At 58.5% G+C, this 15,950-nt stretch overlaps 1 protein-coding gene across 1 annotated transcript in view; it reads right to left on the bottom strand.

Annotated features, from left to right (window-relative positions):
- Rps6ka2 (ribosomal protein S6 kinase, 90kDa, polypeptide 2) overlaps positions 1-15,950 on the bottom strand; it is a 176,983-nt gene that overhangs the window by 35,512 nt on the left and 125,521 nt on the right. Inside the window, exons 5-11 of the mRNA XM_013024519.1 lie at positions 14,366-14,482; positions 11,830-11,911; positions 7,358-7,438; positions 6,005-6,084; positions 4,157-4,263; positions 1,863-1,900; positions 866-1,008 (exon numbers count right to left, since the gene is read on the bottom strand). Coding sequence (XP_012879973.1) covers positions 866-1,008; positions 1,863-1,900; positions 4,157-4,263; positions 6,005-6,084; positions 7,358-7,438; positions 11,830-11,911; positions 14,366-14,482 — 648 coding nt within the window. The remainder of the gene's footprint in view (positions 1-865; positions 1,009-1,862; positions 1,901-4,156; positions 4,264-6,004; positions 6,085-7,357; positions 7,439-11,829; positions 11,912-14,365; positions 14,483-15,950) is intronic.

The following is a 15,950-nucleotide window of genomic DNA, read 5'->3' as shown; positions in this document are numbered from 1 at the left end:
CCATTACCATGGAGGCCACCTGGTCCCAGGCACCGAAACCCTCAGCTCTGTCAGGGAAGGAAACGGGGTCTGTGGTGGATTAAAATATGCTCAACTAAAACTCTTTACCATGGAAATCAACCTGTACCCTAAAACCTTCATTACATCTGCACAGTGAAACATACAGGCTTGGCCTTTACTATAGTTACATTCGGATTGGAATCTCAGGTCCATTTTCATCTTCTTTCTCCCCCTCCTCCTCCTTTTCTTCTCCTCTTCCTGCTCCTTCTCTTCTCCTCCTCCTCCTTCTCTTCTCCTCCTCCTCCTTCTCTTCTCCTCCTCTTCCTCCCCCTCCCCCACCACCTTCTCCTCCTCTTCCTTGTGTTTGGCAGTAATGGGAATTAAACTCAGAGAACAGCACTCTAGCACTTGAGCCATGCCCCATCCCTCTTGCCTTTAGTTTCTTTTCCAGATAAGGTCTGAGGTCAGCTGGGGCCTCAGACTTCCTCTTCCTACCTCCATCTCTGGAGTAGCGGGGATTATAGGCATGAGCCACTACACCCAGTCTCAGGTTCATTTGCTGATGGTAGGCACTGGGGATGGGCAGGAGGAGGTAGGGGCTGTTGGGAACTTTCCAGAAGCTCGCTGTCTCCTGTGCCAAGAGCCCAAGGCTGACACGTGCCTTGGAAGCCCCGTTTTCCTCCCTCCTTTCTGAATCCCTGGACCAAGCTGAGGTGGGAGGTCCAGACGGGGAGGAGTACATCTCGGGGAGCCCCCACCCCAGGACACGGGAGGGACAGGGCGGTGCTGCCCCCACCCCCCCACCCCAGGACACGGGAGGGACAGGGAGGTGCCGCCCCCCTCCCCCGCCTCCATGAGCCATTACCATGAGCACACCGAAGGACCACCAGTCGGCGCTCTGCGTGTGCCCGCGCCGGTTCACCACCTCGGGCGCCATGTACTCGATGGTGCCGCAGAAGGAGTAGGCCCGCTTGTCGTGGTCGATGGCCTCCTTGCTCAGGCCGAAGTCTACGTGCAAACAGACCACACAGCCGCTCTGTGCCAGCCTGGGCTCAGAGCCACCTGTGCACGCCTGGGCACTCGGGCCGCGCGGCTGGCCGGCCTGGCCTCCCTCCGCCCTCCCTTCCTCTCCAGCCCGGAGCTGCTCCGGGAGGGCCGAGGGGCGGAAGCGGTGCTGCTTCAGAACGCGGTCTCTGTCTGTGAGGCGCTTGAGTGTGGACGGGGGCGGGGTATCGGGGCGGGGCCGGCCGTGCTGTCACCCAGGCCAGGGTCAGGCCGGGGTCCTCACAGGTGACGTGGCAGGTGTCAGTCGAGGTCCTGCCACGCAGGACGGGCCCCAGCCATGCGGAAGGGCAGCTCCTGAGGGCCGGCAGGACAGGGAGCGGCCTGCGGCCATCGTGGGATGAGCCTGTGGGGCTGTGGCCGCCAGGTGGAGGTGGCAGGTGCCCTGGGGCCTGGGGGCTTGCTACAGCAGCCACGGCGAGCTCGGCCACCTCAGGCCCGCGGCCAGGCGGCTGGCTGCCGCCAGTGGGGTCACTCCGACTGGGGCTTCAGGAAAACAGCTGTGCCAGGGGATGCGGGCTGGGGAGAGGCGGAGGGAGGAGGCCCTCATGCCTGACCCGGCCCAGCGTGGGCTGGACGCCCCGTGGTGGGCCCTGAACCAGGCATCCGGGGTGCCGAGCACAGGTCCTGAGAGAAGTCTCGGGCCTGGCGTGGCCGTGGGAGGGGTGGGCAGAGAGCGGGCTCAGGTGCCCACGCTGGGAGGCCCAGAGCCCAAAGCCAGCAAATGAGCAGGTGACCAGGGCTGAGATGGCATCGCGGAGGAGGAACGTTTTGTTTAGTTTTAATTTATTTTTACAAACCTGTGATCTTAATATGCCCCTCTTCGTCCAGGAGAATGCTGTAAGAGGGAGAGACCACAGAGCTTCAGAACGAGGCCGGCCGGCCAGTGTGCCCAGCTCGGCCTGCCCCAGCCCCACGGGCCGGCTGCGCCGTCCTGTGCGGGTGGTGGGTAGCTCTGCCGCCGCCCTCCCTGCCGCTGGACGAGGAAGCCCCACACTGCTCTTCGTGTGGACGCACAGAATGGGGGTGACCAGGGAGGAGAGGGGTCAGAAGCTCCGTGGCACAGTGATAGTGGAGATAGTCTCAGCGATGGTCAGTGACGTGATGCTGGGACACGCTGGACACCATGGCCAAAACGGTGGCTCGTGCTGTCTGTCTATGAACGTGATTGCAACCTCTCTGCTGTGGGGGGAGAATGTCTACCTCTCCGTGGGGGCAGGGAGAGGTTGACACGCCATACTTAAAGAAGCACATGCTCCCTCTTTGTGAGTGGTTCTACTCAATCTCTGCTCAGAATCAAGCAGCTTTCAAGATCCAGTCCCTAACAATTTCAATTGAACAAAAAAACCCCTCACTCTTCCTCCTATTTTGAGCCATTCGAATCACTATGACTTCTATAAATGAGCACACACTTCCAGCCCAGCAGACACACAGGGTCACGGGGGTCTGTCCACACCATGTCTGTGGGTCACAGGGGTCAGTCCATATCATGTCTGCAGGGTCACGGGGGTCTGTCCACACCATGTCTGTGGGTCATGGGTGTCAGTCCATATCATGTTTGCAGGGTCACAGGGGTCAGTCCGTATCATATCTGTGGGGTCACAGGGGTCAGTCCATATGTCTGCGGGGTCACAGGGATCTGTCCACACCATGTCTGTGGGGTCATGGAGGCCAGTCCGTATCATGTCTGTAAGGTCACAGAGTCTGTCCACACCATGTCTGCAGGGTCACGGCGGTCAGTCTGTATCATGTCTGTAAGGTCACAGAGTCTGTCCACACCATGTCTGCAGGGTCACAGCGGTCAGTCTGTATCATGTCTGTAAGGTCACAGAGTCTGTCCACAGCATGTCTGTGGGGTCATGGGATGTTCACCTAGAAGGCAACCTCAGAGCAGTGCAGGAGAGCAGACCGACGAGGAGCATGTGCTGGCATCTGTCCTTAGGCTGTGACCAGTCTGCAGAGGATGTGGCTGGGGCTGCCTTGGTGTGCCCACCAGGAACATGCCACTGGGGGCAGGACACCAAGAACACGCCACCCAGGCAGCATGCCAGGAACACGCCACCCGGGCAGCACGCCAGGAACACACCACCTGGGCAGGGCACCAGGCAGCGCCTGCCTGAGGCAGGTCTGGCTGTGTCTCTGTGCTCAGCCTCGTAGAGCTGTGAGTGAGACCATTGGTAGTTATCTCAGGATAACCTGGGGACCCTAAAATGCCCCTGTGTCTCCTGTGTAAGCAGATCACACTGAGTGCACATGTCAGCTCCATGCAGAGGGTGGAAAAAGAAAATCTGCAATGGAAGGGCACCATTTTGGCGGGTGCTGATGCTTTATGTAGCCAAGATCAGCAAAGTGTGCTAGAGCTAAAACCATGATGGACCTCCATCTCTAGAGACACACAAGATCCTAAAGCTAAAACGATGACCAAACTCCTCTGAAGACACATGGATCCTAGAGCTAAAAACAATCAATTACTGTGATGACCATCTCTGAAGACTCACAGCTCCTAGAGCTAAAATCAGGACCGATCTCCATCTCCAAAGACACACAGATCCTAAAGCTAAAAACATAACTGATCTCCATCTCTGAGGACATATGGATGCTGGTGGGACCTAAGGCCACAGCCTCACAGCTGACGTCTTGGGAAAGCTGGGGTGGCCTCAGTCTGGCTAACACCTGGTAGGCTGGGCCCCTGGGTGTGGAGAGGACAGGGGAGAAGAGGAGAGACCGGTGGCTGGGATGAGAGCCTTGCCTGACACGTCTGGTGGCAGAAGCCGGTGGGAAATGGATCAGAGCTGGGGCCAGCTCCGGCCAGGTCAGCATGATCCAGAGCTGGGCCTGGCCGTCACAGCTGCCCGCCGATGGGGTGAGAACAGCCCTGGCGATGCCCCACGGGAATCAGCAAGGGACCCTGTGGCCAGGTGCGGGGCAGAGTGTGGGCCTGGGGCCGGAGCTCTGACGGCGGGGGCCCGCGCGGCCCCTGTGGCCAGGTGCGGGGCAGAGTGTGGGCCTGGGGCCGGAGCTCTGACAGCAGGGTGCCTCTGCGGTGCTGCCCACATGGCAGCGTGGGCCCCGGAGGACCTCTCTCGTCACTTACTTCTCGGGCTTCAGGTCTCTGTAGATGATCCCCAGGCTGTGGAGGTGGTCCAGAGCCAGGGCCAGCTCCGCCAGGTAGAACTTGACATCCTCCTCCGTGAACATCACCTGCAGGGAGAGGCCCGGGGGCAGCTTGTTATGCCGCCGCTGGTTTTGCAGACACTGCAGGGGACCGGGACTCAGTTCTGGAAGGAGCACACGCAGCCCTTTGCCAGAGGAGCGGCTGACCCGCTTGCCTGCCTCGGGCCCGGCCCGCCTCGCCCCGTAGCCCGTTGGCTCTGGAGTAACCCTGTGCTTACCTTCTGATACCGGTGCTTCTGCGTGGGCTCATAGCCTCTCAACTCAAATAGCTAAGCCACACCGGGGAGGTGACTCCAGGCTGGACAGCGGCCTTGAATCTCATCGCTCTCCCTTCCATCAGTCACCGCTCCCCCCCCCCCAGGCTGGCTGATGCAAACCTGCAGCCTAGAACCTGCAGCAACTCCTGCCAAACAAGCACCGGGCACACGTGCCCAGCCTCAGGCCGCCAGGCGGTGAGGTTCCCTGAGTGTGGGGTAGGTGCCAATGACTCTCAAAGGCTGGGTTGAACCGGCCTGGTGGAGGTGGGGACTGGACAGGAAGGCCTGGTGCCTGGAGGGGGGGACACTCGGGAGCCCATGCAGTGCACGGGCTGGGGGGGGGGAGGCCGTGTCCTGGCCGTGGCTCCCGGACCGCATGGGAACGTGCCTCTGGCCAGGGCAGCAGGAGGGTGAACCCCATCAGAAGGCACTGCCTACAGTCACCACAAGGTGTCAGCACACACACTCCAGTTCCCCCGCCCCACGTTCTCCCGGAAAACAGACATGAAGAGTGGGAGCTGGGTGGCCAGGGCGCCACAGGCCTCCCGGGGCCTCGTGGAGGGACAGCCGCTGAGCCCCGCCAATCCCTGCGCCGGCGGCCAGCACTGTCTCTGCTGTGCTTTTCTAACCTGGTTCACGTACTTGGTGCCTTGCTTAGAGCCAAATTGCCCCTCCTCTGAGGCTCATCTATGTGCCAGGGTCACAGTCACCCTCATCCAATGTTGGTTCCCGTGCTGGGGTCACATCCCCTGGGCTGGTGTTCATCCACGTGTAGAAATAAAGTACCCGCATGCTGGACACCATGGGCCCCGCACAGGGCCCTCTGGAGCCCGGGGTCTTCCGACACCCCAGTCTCGGGGCGCATGGCAATGCGGTCCCCAAGTCCATACAAGCCACTGCCCAGATGTGAGCTCCTGGGGCGCACACGTGGTATTGCACTAGGCTTAAAACAGCATGCTGCAAGGTGGAAGTGCGAGGAAAGTTTTTTCACGTTTCCAAGATGTGTGTGTGTGCGCACGCACACACGCGCCCACACCCACAGTGGCCCTGCCACTTCTTTGGCGTGCAGGGAGCCACGCAGAGTGACCGATGGCGGTGTGACATGCCGGGGGACGCCGTGTGGGTGTCAGCCGCACACGGGCGGGCACCAGTCACCAGCCAAGCCCAGGCACTCTAGTTTCATCTAGAACCTGGGCCTGATTCCTCCACCCAGCATCCTCCCGGATCACAAGGAGGCGCGAGTCCCCTTTGAGCACGGACCGAGGAGCCCCCAGATCAGGGAGAGTGACCTATGACCTTGCTTTAGTGAACTGCAGGCACTGTGGCTGGAGGTCTGGAGGGCTGGAAGCCCCCTGGACAGCAAACAGAAACCATCATGTGGCAAAGAACAGCAGACGCTACCCCGTGTGTCTCCCCAGGCCGCCGCCTTTGGATGGAACTCTGGGGAGGAGCAGGACGCTCACTCGGGTTTGCTCGTTCTGGACAGACACCATGGGGAATGGGGCGCTCACCTCTTTGGAGAGCCGGGTAAAGAGGTCCCCTCCACGCAGGAAGTCCAGAATCAGGTAGAGTTTCCCTTCTGTCTGGAAGGCTGCGGATAGACACGCGTCAGCACTGCAGGGCCACCTCTCTGACAGTGTCTCTGCGGGCCCCAGGCCTGGTCTCTCTTTGGTTCCAAGACTGTGATCCTGCAGAGCTGTGGCTTCCGAAAGGCACCAGCCCCAGCCGGAGGCAGCTCGCAGGACAGACCAGCGGAGGACAGGCGTGCTGAGTTCTGTGTCTCGCTTTTGTTGGGGTCTGGAGACCTTACTTTTCTTTCTCTTCCCCCCACCCTCCCTCCTCTCCTCCTTCCCTGCCCTACCTCCTTCCTCCCCTCCCTCCCTCCCTTCCCCTGGCATGCCGGGACTGAATGGCCTCGTGAGGACCAGCAGCGAGGTGGCCAGGCCGGGCCAGTGAGGTGTGTCCGCCATGACAGCCCAGCCCAGCCAGGCTATCGTTTGTCCCGTGCTCTGACACAGGAGCCGCTGCTGGGAGCGGTCCTGGCATCTCTGTGCTCCTGAGACCTCTCACTCTAAAAGTAAATGCTAGAACCGCTATAAATCCTGACACCCGGAAACCCGGGGCGGGCGGTGTGGCCACGAAGTGGATGCCGTGTCCACCTCGGGCCCTGTGACACCGCATGGTAACACACACATTCTGTGTAAAAGCCTCTGCGCGTGCCAGTGCAGGCAGTTTCCAGTGAGACACAGACGTGGCCTGCACAACTCATGCTCTGGGCTACACGCATGGGCGCGCCGGGGTCAGGGCTCCCCCATCCTCCCCACTGTCCCGGGCTCTGTGCAGGGTGCCCCAGGGTCCCTGGCCCCTGGGCCAGCAGCTTGAATTAGCTACTGAATGCCAGAAGTGCAGGGGTGACACCAGCCTTGATTGAGGCGTGTGTGTGTGTGTGTGTGTGCGTGTGTGTGTGTGTGCGCGCGCGCGCAAGGTCCTGAGTTCAAGCTCCAGTACTGGCACATGCACACGCCCACAGGTACATACACACACACACACACACACACACACACCCCAAGTCACACACACACACACACACACACCCCAAGTTACACTTTATTCTGAACCAGCACAGAACTATGGCATAGCTCACATTGGTCCCACATTACCAAAGGTGATAATTCAAACATAAGGAAGACATCTTAGTCTTGTAGGGAAAGCAAATAGAAAAGAGATAAAGGCCAAGAGCCTTGGCCTCACAGAGGTCCAGAATCTATGACACAGGAAAGATTTTCTGCTAAAATACCTTTCCCGTGCCCCTTGCCCGGGAAGGCCACCCGCACCCTCCTCCCACCCGCCCGCCGCTCACTCACCGTAGTGGAGCTTCACGATGAATGGGTGATTCACTTCCGCCAGGATGTCTCTCTCCATCTTGGATCTGACTCGGTCTCGGACTGCAGGACAGAAACCAAAGCTGTTCAGAGGCGAGACCAGCACTGGAGGCTCACACCTGTAACTCCAGCTACTCCGGAGGCTGAGAGCTGAGGATCAAGGCTGGAACCCAGCCTGAGCCGGAAAGTCCGTAAGAGTCTTATCTCCAATTAAACACCCAAACTGGACAGTAGTGGTAGAGTACTAGCTTTGAACTTAAGGACAGTGTCCAGGCCCTGAGTTCAAGCCCCAGAAATGGCACCAAAATATGTTTAGTGGATCAGAGAATAGAAAAAAAGTGGATAAACAACTCCTTCAGCCTTTTATTGCACGTGTGACTTGCAGTAGTATAATGATTACCCCTCCACTTAGATTTAACCATTATTAACATTCTGAGAGATCTGATTCTTCAGTATGACCCTGCCTCTGCCTGTCTGTCTGTCTGTCTGTCTGTCTCTCTTTTTGTCAGTCGTGGGTCTTGAACTCAGGGCCTGGGCACTGCCCTGAGCTCTCTGAGCCACCGCATCCACTTCTGGCTTTCTGGTGGTTAATTGGAGTCTCATGAGGACTTTTCTGTCTGGGCTGGCTTTGAACTGTGATCCTCAGATCTCAGTCTCCTGAGTAGCTAGGATTTACAGGCGTGAGCCACTGGCACACTGCTTAAGTTTTTTTTTTTTAAAGACTATCTCAAAAAGAAAACCCTAGCCCCCCACCAAAAAAATCCCCACACAGAAAAAATTCTCCCCAAAATAACAAAACAAAAACAAAAATTACTTGGGAGATAGCGTATGGAGGCCAGAATTCTACCTTCTGAGGAGCAGGGCCGGTCACTGTGCTGTATAAATGTGGCCATTAACTACATACCAAGTCCCTCACTGGGAGAACGAAGCTTAGCCACAGACTTCTACCTAACGTTCAATCACAGTGCAGCCCTGCTGGCTCTCCCTGATACAGACAGGCCGGAGCCAGTCCTGGACCAGGGCGGCCCTAACACTGTCAGACCCAGACCTCCATGGAGAAAAGGACCAGAGATGCACAAGCCAACCCCTCCCGGACGTGTGTGTGTGCACACGCGCGCGCACCCTCACCAACTGCACTGCCACCAAGTGTCGGTGACATCACTTGACTCAGGAAGGAGGCAAAGGGGTGAGGGGAGACTCGCCGGACAGCACAGGGAGACCAGCGGGCTGGGCGCGGCTCCGGCCCTGGGCCTCAGCGAGCCTCCGTGCCGACTCACACTTCTTGTGCTCGGACGCCACGGTAGAGCCGGGGGTGGCTCCAGACACCAGCAGTGTCTGAAGGGCCCTGGCAACGGCCGCTCACAGCCGGCAAGAGAACAGTCCCGCCGCACAAGCAGCAGGCTAAGCTGCCGACCAGAGGATCAGACAGGCCCAAGCTCCTGTCCGGGCACCTGTGTGGAACGTTCTTTCAACACAAGCGGGCATGGCACTTGGATTTGTTCCTTGGGCGCATGACTTAGAACTGCTGCCTGCAGTCACTCTGCGAGTCACGCACACAGACGCTGCCAGTTTCCAGAGCTTGAAGATCCCCGAGCATCCTTAAGTGGCAGGATTCCAGGTGAGGCCGGGAGAGCGGGAGAGGGTGGAAGGGAGCGGTGGAGAGCCAGCGTGCACCCGTCAACATCCTCCTTCAGGGTGGCGCAGCTGACACCGCGAGGAAATAATCTGTCACTTCTTTAGAGAAGAACGGGAGGGGTGTGGCTGGCATGCCAGGCCACTCAAGGAGGGCTGAGCGGTCAGTGACGCCGTCCCCCCGGCAGAGCCCACCCACTGCCACAGCGTCCCCCTCCCTGCACCGCAGCCAGCACGCGCGTCTTGAGAAGCATTCTGATGTTTAAAAATTATTTCCACAGCACTGCTGCCCCTCGTTTAATGTTTCCTTTGCAACATGCCTTAACCAACGCATGAGACGCAGCCGCCGGCCCTGGGCCGAGGGCAGGGCTGGGCCGGGCCCGCGCCCTCCGCGCTCTAGCGCGTAGCTGAGAACTGCTAGCTGGCCCGCAAATGCACCGTGGTGAAGGTGGGACTGGAGCTGCGGCGCTGGGGCGCGGGCTGACGGGACACGGAGGTCTGGGACTGGAGAGGAGATGCTCCTTTGAACCCACTCTCTTCTGCCTGTGAGGGACCCGAAGCAAGGTGCGCGGGGAGAGCCAGGCGGCTGCCGAGTACAGCACGGCCGCAACGTGACCCTGGGGCCGCACACACAGCTCTGCACACACAGCTCTGCACAGGACAGCTCTGCACACACAGCTCTGCACACACAGCTTTGCACAGGACAGCTCTGCACAGGACAGCTCTGCACACTCAGCTCTGCACACACAGCTCTGCACAGGACAGCTCTGCACACACAGCTCTGCACAGGACAGCTCTGCACAGAACAGCTCTGCACACACAGCTCTGCACAGGACAGCTCTGCACACACAGCTCTGCACAGGACAGCTCTGCACAGGACAGCTTTGCACACACAGCTCTGTACACACAGGACAGCTTTGCACACACAGCTCTGCACAGGACAGCTCTGCACACACAGCTCTGCACACACAGCTCTGCACAGGACAGCTCTTCACAGGACAGCTCTGCACACACAGCTCTGCACACACAGCTCTGCACAGGACAGCTCTGCACAGGACAGCTCTACACACAGCTCTGCACACACAGCTCTGCACACAGCTCTGCACACTCAGCTCTGCACAGGACAGCTCTGCACACACAGCTCTGCACAGGACAGCTCTGCACACACAGCTCTGCACAGGACAGCTCTGCACAGGACAGCTCTGCACACACAGCTCTGCACACACAGCTCTGCACAGGACAGCTCTGCACAGGACACTTTTCTGGTTTCTTGTAAAGAAAAGGAGACTGAAATTGGATTTCTGGAGATAAGTTTCTATTCTTTAGTGTGAGACCATCGTTGAAAGCTAAAACACTGCTGGGTGTCAAATAATGTTTAGTTTTCCAGTTGACTTTGAAAGGAACATGAGGAGATGGAAAATATTCCTTTCTTTTTTGTGTATAGGGCTCAATTTCACAATATGAGAATGTGAATCTAATTGTTCTAGAATATTTATATTGTAAATATTACTAAAAGTCCAGTATGGTTTGTTTTGGGGGGGTTGTTGCATACTTGAATGCAGAGTTGTGTTGCTATTGGTAATACTCAACTACAAACTCAAGGGTGTTAGTGGACTAGAATGCCCTGAGACTTTATGTTCATAGGAATGATATGATAGGAGCAACTCATCAAGACGTTAAATCCAGGCTCTGCTCTCTGAACTACAGCACACTAGTCTGAGTTCAGATCGGGGTGAGAGCCAGCTCCAGCTGCCTGCGCCCTCAGCACTGGCATTTTGCAGACATTGGGCTGTGCGGATATCGGGACGGTGAGGGAAATCATCCATCCTCTACATCTCACGTCTCATCTCCTGCTGATCTCAGCCCCTTCCTTGGATAACTAAGATGGCTGCAGTCTGCATAGACTTGCTCCACGCATTCGCCGCCTTACGTCGTTGGCTGTCTATAGATTAATTTCGCCAGCTAGGGAGCCAATGACCTGCAGGAGGAGACAGGCGTGTCCTTCGACCTCCCGTGGCCCTGTGCTGTAAGACCACGTCCAAGTGTTTCTGATACCTTCTGAGTTTCACAGGGCCCCCTGGTCGGCTGGGAGTGCCCGGTCCTGCCCCTCCTCGGCGAGCCTGCCAGCAGCAGCAATCCCGTCTCACAGAAGGCCCCGTCCGTCCTGCCAGCCTCCAGCTCGCCACACCGGAGCAGGGCCCCTCCTGCTCCCACAGACTCCTCCGGCTGCAGCCCTGGCGCCAGGGCACCTTGCAGACGGGCCGGGGGGCTGCGCCTCCTGGTGGGAGCCACCGCTGTCCGCTCTCACTCATCGTCCATGCTGGGTACACGCAGCCGTCCTCCGCCGTTCAGGGTGTGGGTCTCTCCCTCGACGCAGGGGGCACGGGGACCAGGGTGGGGCAGCTGCCCGGTGCTGCGGACGGGTCGGAGGCAGGCCATGCGGCTCACCTCTACGGGCCCTGTGCTCACACCATGCTTGGAGGGCAGGAGCCAGAGGCGGAAACCAATCATCGCAGGACTGAATGTCCAGCTGCCAGTGCTGGGGACATGTCTGTGACGCCCAACAACCCGGTCGCACTGGTGTTGGGGCTGCTGTCCTGGCAGCCGTGCACACGGCCGGCCTCCTCCTTGCCGCGCTCCTGCCCGCAGGGCGCTGTGTGCGCTCTTCTCTGAAGGCCGTGGCAATCGTGGGGATATTTCAGTACCCGGGGAAATGTTTGCACTATTTGTCATCGATTGAGGAGTCACGTGCCCCACGCGCTCCTGCAGAGACAAGGGTGTGAGGCGCCCTCACGGGCGGGCCAGGCGTCCGCGTCACCTACCTTTCAAGGTGGCTTTCTTAAGGACCTTCATTGCGTAGAGCTGGCCGGCGTCGGATCCCGTGACCTTCCTCACAAGGAACACCTGACAAGCAGAAGACATGGCGTGCATCACTGCCCAGACTCCAGCCCATCACCCTCCGACTGACAACAGGGCCCACAGGGAGGTCTAGAGAAAGGTCACCAACAAACACCCGCGGCACCCCTCTCCCAAGCACCGAGCCGGTGGGAGACGCAGGGCTGGGGACACTTGGACAATTCCCACGAGCTCCCTCCGGCCTTTGCTGGGCGGATGCTGTGGTGTGAACACCACTAGGGTCTTTCTTTTCTTTTTGAGACAGGGTCTCAGGAGAGCAGAGCCTGTCCTGGCAGTGCCAGGCCTCTGTTGGTTAGGACCATGTTGGTGTTCGGGACGTGTGTGCCTGTGTGTGGTGTCCCCACGACTGGACACACCCCGGGGGGCCACAGTGCCCCTGCGTGTGTGGGCAGCCATGCAGGGTGTGCTGCGTGGAGCCCCGCTGGGGCCCTGCCCCGCACACAGTTCTGCAGCCCGGGAAGTCCCTCACATGGAGGACGCTGCCTTGGGCAGGTGTGCTGGGTGAGGCCACCCTCAGTGGGGTGGCCAGCTTCTCAACAGGCAGACATGGGGCAGCAGTGGCCAGGAGAAAGGGTTTTCCAGGGGCCCTGCCACAGAGCCACCTCTGCCTTGTCCTCTCTCTTCGGGACGGTATCCTTTGGGCCTCGGTCCCCAGTTCCCTTCTCCATGATAGCAAAGGTCAGTACACAACCAGCAGTTTTAAGATGTCTGGGAAGGAAGCTAGGCATGTGTCCCTAATGCTATTTGTGCACTTGTTTTCCAAGGAATGGTTCATTTTTCTTTCTCAAGCTCTGGGCTCTGCAGGGTGAATGGGGCATCGGGCAGCCGTGCTCCTCCTGTCCGGAGTTCGCTGGCTCCCCGGCAGCGTGATCAAGGGCGGTTCTGTGCAGTTTGGCTGCTGACTGAGCCCGGGGCGCTAGGCATGCCTCGCGAGCTGGGGAGCGCTGGCTCCCGGTGGCTCGGCATGCCTCGCGAGCTGGGGAGCGCTGGCTCCCGGTGGCTCGGCACCACCTGGGCCTTGAACAGCCACCATGTGGCAAGACTCACGCGGCAGCCGGGCCAGCCAACCACAGCCGCAGATCTTCCAGTCCCGAGCAGCGCAGCTTCGCGCCGTGGGGACCTAGGGCTGGGCCTCTGGAAGGCCAAAGGGAGGGACCTGGTCACTGTTCTCAAATCCTGCTTCATACAGCATTCTTCCGCTGGTTCTCCTATACTTCTGGGCACCAGGGGTGCACGCCTGTAACGCTAGCGACTCCCTACACTTCGGATTAATGGGAGGCATCTCTTAAGCAGGCTCTGTAGCTTTTGTTTTTTGGTGATGGCCACTCACATTGTGAAAGAGGGTAGTCTGCATTTCCTAAACACCACTGAACCACATTTAATAGCCATTTTCATAGGTCCCAAATGACAGTAATCCACATGGGTATAACATAAGTGTAATACGGCATAATAGGATCATGCAATATAATAGGATAATATAAATACAATATAAACACACATTTGTCAGTCATTGGCACGTGGGAAGAGAGAAAAGAAGAAGATATTCTACCTTATAAGCATGACAAAGGTAAATACTGGGTGCATTTCTGTACCCACACAAGTTGAATTGGCCAGCACAGGGCTTCATCTGGCAGTGAGGGCAGAGAGATTTGTGAGGGTGCACCTGCAGCACACAGCGTGTTATGCTCAAGTGCCAGGACCGCTCTGCTTACTCAGGGGTGTTGGCTCTGTGCTGTACTTCAGCCCTTCCTTTCAGGAACCCATCGTCAGAGCCCTTGCTAGCGGCTAACACTGTGACACAGAGAGATTACATGGCATAAATCATCGTCATCATAACTGAAAGGTGCCTACTGATATCCCATTACACAGATGGGCAGCACACCAGAGGAAAAGCCAGTGCTCATGAATTTCTGAAAGGAATTAGCTCTTATTTCTGTGGTTTGAAGGAAGAATAAAAAGGACAGAGTGATGTCTTAATCTATAGCACAATTATGTACATTAACTAGTATCAGTCATGAGTAGGGAAACCAAGGCATTGTGTAACTGATGTGCAGGAGAGGAGAGGAGCCAGCCTCCAAATCCCAGCCTCCAAATCCCAGCCTCCAAATTCCTGAGCAGCATCAGGTCGGCCAAGCACGAAGGCTTTTCTTTTCTTTTCTCCTACTTTTTCTTTCTTTTGAAAATACTGTAGCGGCTGCTCTTCCAAGGATCATTGGCTCAAGGCCCCTAATTTCCCCTTTGGTGATGAGCCTACACCCAGGAAGCTCTCAGAGAGCGGGGAGCGTGGACGGCTGACCACGCCCAGTGCGGCCTGTGAGGACAGAGCTCCATCCGGGCAGCTCCTGGCAGCGGATGGGGGCACCTACGGCTTTCATCCCTAGGTTCAGCCCAGTTTCCTTTGTGTTTAAAGAGACCTGCTCAGCCAATCAGAGTTGAGCTCACCTTCCCATAAGATCCTTGTCCTAAAACCTTGAGCAGCTGGAACTGGGAGGGGTCTGCCTTCTCGAACCCTTCCTTCACGTGGAGACTGATGTCGATCTCCTTCACGATGCCTTCCTCCTGCAAGACAGCAGCGATGCTGGTGAGAACACAGCGGGCCGCGGTGCCCGGGCACACCCGCCCCCCCGCGACTTCCGGCACCGGACTTGGAAAGCTGGGGCACCGGACGGCTGTACAGAGTCACGGGCCAGCCTGCGCTGTCGTTTCTTTTCTCCCAGGGATTTTGACCTTCGGGCTTTCTGGCCCCGGGGAAATCTCCAAGTCCTCTCGGTGAGACGCGCCCTGCTGCTCCACAGTGTGGGGAGGGGCACGGCAGCTGAGAACAAACCTCCCCGAGGGCATCTCAAACTCAGCGTCCACACTGCCGTGGCCAGGGCCACGGACAGGTTGGCTCACAGCTGTCTGTGCACACACAAGCCTAGTTCTGCTCCATCGAGTTAGTGACATAGACACTTCATCCTGATGTGTTTCAGAAGAGGCTGCCACATAGCTGCTCTGCCAGCCCAGAAACAAGACTCCGGGTTCATCGCGATCACACCTTGACTAGCATCACTGCCACCTGAGTCAGGACGACCGGAATCACTGCACGTTCACATCCCGGGAGGCCGAGTCTCCGCGAACTCCCGCCCCGGGAGACCAGAGTCACCCTGCCCCGGGAGACCAGAGACCAGAGTCACCGCGAACTCCTGCCCCTGGAGACCAGAGACCAGAGTCAGCGCGAACTCCCGCCCCGGGAGACCAGAGACCAGAGTCACCGCGAACTCCTGCCCCTGGAGACCAGAGACCAGAGTCACCGCGAACTCCCGCCCCGGAGGACGGAGTCACCCTGCCCCTGGAGACCAGAGACCAGAGTCAGTGCGAACTCCTGCCCCGGGAGACCAGAGTCACCCTGCCCCGGGAGACCAGAGACCAGAGTCACCGCGAACTCCCGCCCCGGAGGACGGAGTCACCGCACGTTGGCATCCCAGGCTTCCTGTCCCAAAGCCGAATCACTCCCTGTCTTCCCAACGCCAGTCCTTAGGAGTAGAAAAGGGAACATCAGGTAGGTTTTTTCAAAGGATCCCTGGATTCATCTCTGTGCTCTGAGAGGTGATTCCCAGGCCACCTGCCAGTGTTCCTTTCACAGGGGCAGCTGGGCCCTGGGCAGGTGTGAGCAGTGCCGGGGGGGGGGGTCAGCCAGGCAGGTGTGAGCAGTGTGTGGGGGTCAGCCAGGCAGGTGTGAGCAGTGTGGGGGTCAGCCAGGCAGGTGTGAGCAGTGTGGGGGTCAGCCAGGCAGGTGTGAGCAGTGGGGGGTCAGCCAGGCAGGTGTGAGCAGTGTTGGGGGGGCAGCTGGGCAGGTGTGAGCAGTGTGTGGGGGCAGCTGGGCCCTGGGCAGGTGTGAGCAGTGTGTGGGGCAGCCAGGTAGGTGTGAGCAGTGTGGGGGGGCAGCCAGGCAGGTGTGAGCAGTATGTGTGGGCCAGCCAGGTAGGTGTGAGCAATGTCGGGGGGGCAGCCGGGCAGGTGTGAGCAGTGTGGGGGGGCAGCCGGG

The sequence above is a fragment of the Dipodomys ordii genome, unplaced genomic scaffold, assembly GCF_000151885.1.
Source record: "Dipodomys ordii isolate 6190 unplaced genomic scaffold, Dord_2.0 Scaffold77, whole genome shotgun sequence".
Taxonomy (NCBI): Eukaryota; Metazoa; Chordata; class Mammalia; order Rodentia; family Heteromyidae; genus Dipodomys; species Dipodomys ordii.
Note: the sequence above shows the minus strand (reverse complement) of the source record. Positions and strands in the feature narration are given on the sequence as shown.